Here is a 5,000-nt window from a genome sequence, read left to right on the forward strand (position 1 = left end):
ACAGTGGGTTAACTGTCTTGTTCAGGGGAACAGTGGGTTAACTGCCTTGTTCAGGGGAACAGTGGGCTAACTGCCTTGTTCAGGGGAACAGTGGGTTAACTGCCTTGTTCAGGGGAACAGTGGGTTAACTGCCTTGTTCAGGGGAACAGTGGGTTAACTGCCTTGTTCAGGGGAACAGTGGGTTAACTGCCTTGTTCAGGGGCAGAACGACAGATTTTTACCTTGTCAGTTCGGGAATTTGATCAAGTAACCTTTGAACAGTGGGTTAACTGCCTTGTTCAGGGGAACAGTGGGCTAACTGCCTTGTTCAGGGGAACAGTGGGTTAACTGCCTTGTTCAGGGGAACAGTGGGTTAACTGCCTTGTTCAGGGGAACAGTGGGCTAACTGCCTTGTTCAGGGGAACAGTGGGTTAACTGCCTTGTTCAGGGGAACAGTGGGTTAACTGCCTTGTTCAGGGGAACAGTGGGTTAACTGCCTTGTTCAGGGGAACAGTGGGTTAACTGTCTTGTTCAGGGGAACAATGGGTTAACTGCCTTGTTCAGGGGAACAGTGGGCTAACTGCCTTGTTCAGGGGAACAGTGGGCTAACTGCCTTGTTCAGGGGAACAGTGGGTTAACTGCCTTGTTCAGGGGAACAGTGGGTTAACTGCCTTGTTCAGGGGAACAGTGGGTTAACTGCCTTGTTCAGGGGAACAGTGGGTTAACTGCCTTGTTCAGGGGAACAGTGGGTTAACTGCCTTGTTCAGGGGAACAGTGGGTTAACTGCCTTGTTCAGGGGCAGAACGACAGATTTTTACCTTGTCAGTTCGGGAATTTGATCAAGTAACCTTTGGGATACTGGCCCAACGCTCTAACCACTAGGCTACCTGCTGGTTACTGGCCCAACGCTCTAACCACTAGGCTACCTGCTGGTTACTGGTCCAACGCTCTAACCACTAGGCTACCTGCTGGTTACTGGCCCAATGCTCTAACCACTAGGCTACCTGCTGGTTACTGGTCCAACGCTCTAACCACTAGGCTACCTGCTGGTTACTGGCCCAACGCTCTAACCACTAGGCTACCTGCTGGTTACTGGCCCAACGCTCTAACCACTAGGCTACCTGCTGGTTACTAGTCCAACGCTCTAACCACTAGGCTACCTTTTGGTTACTGGCCCAACGCTCTAACCACTAGGCTATCTGCTGGTTACTGGCCCAACGCTCTAACCACTAGGCTACCTGCCGGTTACTGGCCCAACGCTATAACCACTAGGCTACCTGCTGGTTACTGGCCCAACGCTCTAACCACTAGGCTACCTGCCGCCACTGGGCCGCGAGCTCCGCCCCTGAGGGTCATGTGTTCCCAAGGCTAGGCACTCATTTTTTCTGTCTTTACCTTATCCCTTACCTTATCCCTTACCTTAACCCTTACCTTATCCCTTACCTTAACCCTTACCTTATCCCTTACCTCAACCCTTACCTTATCCCTTACCTTAACCCTTACCTTATCCCTTACCTCAACCTTACCTTATCCCTTACCTTATCCCTTACCTTAACCCTTACCTCAACCTTTACCTTAACCCTTACCTTAACCCTTACCTTATCCCTTACCTCAACCTTACCTTATCCCTTACCTTATCCCTTACCTTAACCCTTACCTTATCCCTTACCTTATGCCTTACCTCAACCCTTACCTTAACCCTTACCTTATCCCTTACCTTATCCCTTACCTTAACCCTTACCTTATCCCTTACCTTAACCCTTACCTTATCCCTTACCTTAACCCTTACCTTATCCCTTACCTCAACCTTACCTTATCCCTTACCTTATCCCTTACCTTAACCCTTACCTTATCCCTTACCTCAACCTTACCTTATCCCTTACCTTATCCCTTACCTTAACCCTTACCTTATCCCTTACCTTAACCCTTACCTTATCCCTTACCTTATCCCTTACCTTAACCCTTACCTTAACCCTTACCTTATCCCTTACCTTAACCCTTACCTTATCCCTTACCTTAACCCTTACCTTATCCCTTACCTTATCCCTTACCTCAACCCTTACCTTATCCCTTACCTTAACCCTTACCTTATCCCTTACCTCAACCTTACCTTATCCCTTACCTTATCCCTTACCTTAACCCTTACCTTAACCCTTACCTTATCCCTTACCTTAACCCTTACCTTATCCCTTACCTTATCCCTTACCTTATCCCTTACCTTATCCCTTACCTTAACCCTTACCTTAACCCTTACCTTATCCCTTACCTTATCCCTTACCTTATCCCTTACCTTATCCCTTACCTTATCCCTTACCTTATCCCTTACCTTAACCCTTACCTTATCCCTTACCTTATCCCTTACCTCAACCCTTACCTTATCCCTTACCTTAACCCTTACCTTATCCCTTACCTCAACCTTACCTTATCCCTTACCTTAACCCTTACCTTATCCCTTACCTTAACCCTTACCTTATCCCTTACCTTAACCCTTACCTTATCCCTTACCTTATCCCTTACCTCAACCCTTACCTTATCCCTTACCTTAACCCTTACCTTATCCCTTACCTTACCCTTACCTTACCCTTACCTACCCTTACCTAACCCTTACCTTATCCCTTACCTTAACCCTTACCTTAACCCTTACCTTATCCCTTACCTTAACCCTTACCTTATCCCTTACCTTAACCCTTACCTTATCCCTTACCTTATCCCTTACCTTATCCCTTACCTTATCCCTTACCTTATCCCTTACCTTAACCCTTACCTTATCCCTTACCTTAACCCTACCTTATCCCTACCTTATCCCTTACCTTATCCCTTACCTTATCCCTTACCTTAACCCTTACCTTAATCCTTACCTTAACCGTTCAGAATGACTGCCTACACTTAACCGTTGAAAGTTGACATTTATCCCCCATCTGGACAAACGTCAGATATTGAAGTCAGACCGTGATACTGTGTTGCTGTCCCTCAGTGAATGACTATATGAGGAGGGTAATGGAGGACAGTCTAAAGGCATAAGGGAGACATTAGGGGACAGTGTTTGTCTGTAAACTAGACCTGGGTGTATTTCATCCCAGTTCTATCTGTCCTCTCTCTGCTCTTCATTCTCTTCTCTGTTGCTCAGTGTCTCTCACGTTTGCACATCGGACCGCTTCAAACCTCAGCCGAAACCATATTTTCTCCATCCCTCCATCTCCCTCTCTCTTTCTTTCCCTCTCTCTTCCCTCCCTCCCTCTCCTTTTCCATGTTCCATGCTTCCCTTCTTTTACGGATGTGTATTCTAGTAACTGAGGACGATGGCTATTTCACCGCTCCAGTTCAAACGCAAACAGAGTGTCATTCTCTGTGCTCCCAAGCCCTCAGTCTGCTTCCCAAAACAGCACCCTATTCCCTATGTAGTGCACTACCTTTCATCAGAGTCCTATGGACCCTAGTGCACTAAATAGGGAATAGGGCGCCACATGGGTTGAAGTCTGTGTGCTCTGCCCACTCCAGCAAATTGTTTATCTAGGAGAAGTTCTTCTCGTTCTCTGCTAGTTTGGAGAAATGGACCCCCATTATGGGCCTTCTGTAGCGAGCCGCAGCCCAAAACCAATAGCCCAATCGTCGCACCGCGAGGAACATTCCATCTGGAAAGAGCACGAGGCGGGTGATGATGGTGCCGGCAGGGGTGTGTGTGTGTGTGTGTGTGTGTGTGTGTGTGTGTGTGTGTGTGTGTGTGTGTGTGTGTGTGTGTGTGTGTGTGTGTGTGTGTGTGTGTGTGTGTGTGTGTGTGTGTGTGTGTGTGTGTGTGTGTGTGTGTGTGAAGGGGTTGCAGAAAGTCCTGCTTAAGGAACCTATCCCCTTACATGGTACTGCCAGCATCTACTGTGTCCATCGGTGTCTGCCCACACCTCTCTCACACACACAAACACACACACATTGGGTCACAGTTCACACACACTGTACCACCAAAACTCCACCTTGAGATGCCTCTGCCACCACCTAATCCAGGCAGAAATATCTGCCTCTCCATAGATCATCATTAGGCAGAACCATGGTCATATCTGTGGTAGAGGGGGTAGACAGTGGGAGTATAGAAAGTGCTTTACGGTGACAGTGTCTCAGTGTTTCAGAGCTTTCTGAGATATGTTTAGAGGTGTGTTGAATAGCTCCTATTCATCCAGCAGCATAACATCATCCAGCCCAACTGTGGAGGATCCTGGGAGTCCTTTAGTATCATTCTCCTGTTCATTCCTCTGTGATGAGATGGAACTGATGGAGGATCCTGGGAGTCCTTTAGTATCATTCTCCTGTTCATTCCTCTGTGATGAGATGGAACTGATGGAGGATCCTGGGAGTCCTTTAGTATCATTCTCCTGTTCATTCCTCTGTGATGAGATGGAACTGATGGAGGATCCTGGGAGTCCTTTAGTATCATTCTCCTGTTCATTCCTCTGTGATGAGATGGAATGGATGTTGTGTTCATTCAGCTGCTGCATGTCCTGTCCTTCATCCTCATCTGTCTCTCTATTCACTTCCAACTCCACTTCATGTGGAGCCATATTGTAACGTTTCAACTGTCTCTCCTCTAATCCCCCTCCTCCTCCTCCTCCTCTCCAGATCATCCCCCCTCTCCTGGACCTGAACCAGAACCGCAGTAAGCTGAAGATGTATATTGGTCACCTGAGAGACCTGTGTCAGGAGAGAGACCCCCAGATCCTGCAGGACCTGACCCCCCCCTCCTCCTACCACAGCTCTCAACACACCGCCTGGGAGACACAGCTTCACAACATGACCTCAGAGCAGGTAGGACTGACCTCTAACCCCTGGCCCCTAACCCCTGCTCCTACCACCCCTCTCAACACAGGTGCATTCCCAGTACTAGAGTTTTTCAGAGCCGGCTGGTGTTGGCATGTCTATGTCCTGATTCCCTCTGGACTGGGTTCTTATTCAATCAAACCAATGACAATCATTCAATCCACAATACAATGAGCAGTACGGTTCGGCTGTGTTTGTAATTCAGTAGATCTAGTAAC

The 5,000-nt window shown here is 47.9% G+C and overlaps 1 protein-coding gene across 1 annotated transcript in view; it reads left to right on the forward strand.

Annotated features, from left to right (window-relative positions):
- Positions 1–3,798: 3,798 nt before the first annotated feature.
- LOC145861430 (ELKS/Rab6-interacting/CAST family member 1-like) overlaps positions 3,799–5,000 on the forward strand; it is a 71,157-nt gene continuing 69,955 nt past the window's right edge. Inside the window, exon 1 of the mRNA XM_082964202.1 lies at positions 3,799–4,770. Within this exon, the coding sequence (XP_082820328.1) occupies positions 4,633–4,770 (138 nt within the window). The 5' untranslated portion in view covers positions 3,799–4,632. The remainder of the gene's footprint in view (positions 4,771–5,000) is intronic.

The sequence above is a fragment of the Salmo salar genome, chromosome 17 (assembly GCF_965601325.2).
Source record: "Salmo salar chromosome 17, fSalSal1, whole genome shotgun sequence".
Taxonomy (NCBI): Eukaryota; Metazoa; Chordata; class Actinopteri; order Salmoniformes; family Salmonidae; genus Salmo; species Salmo salar.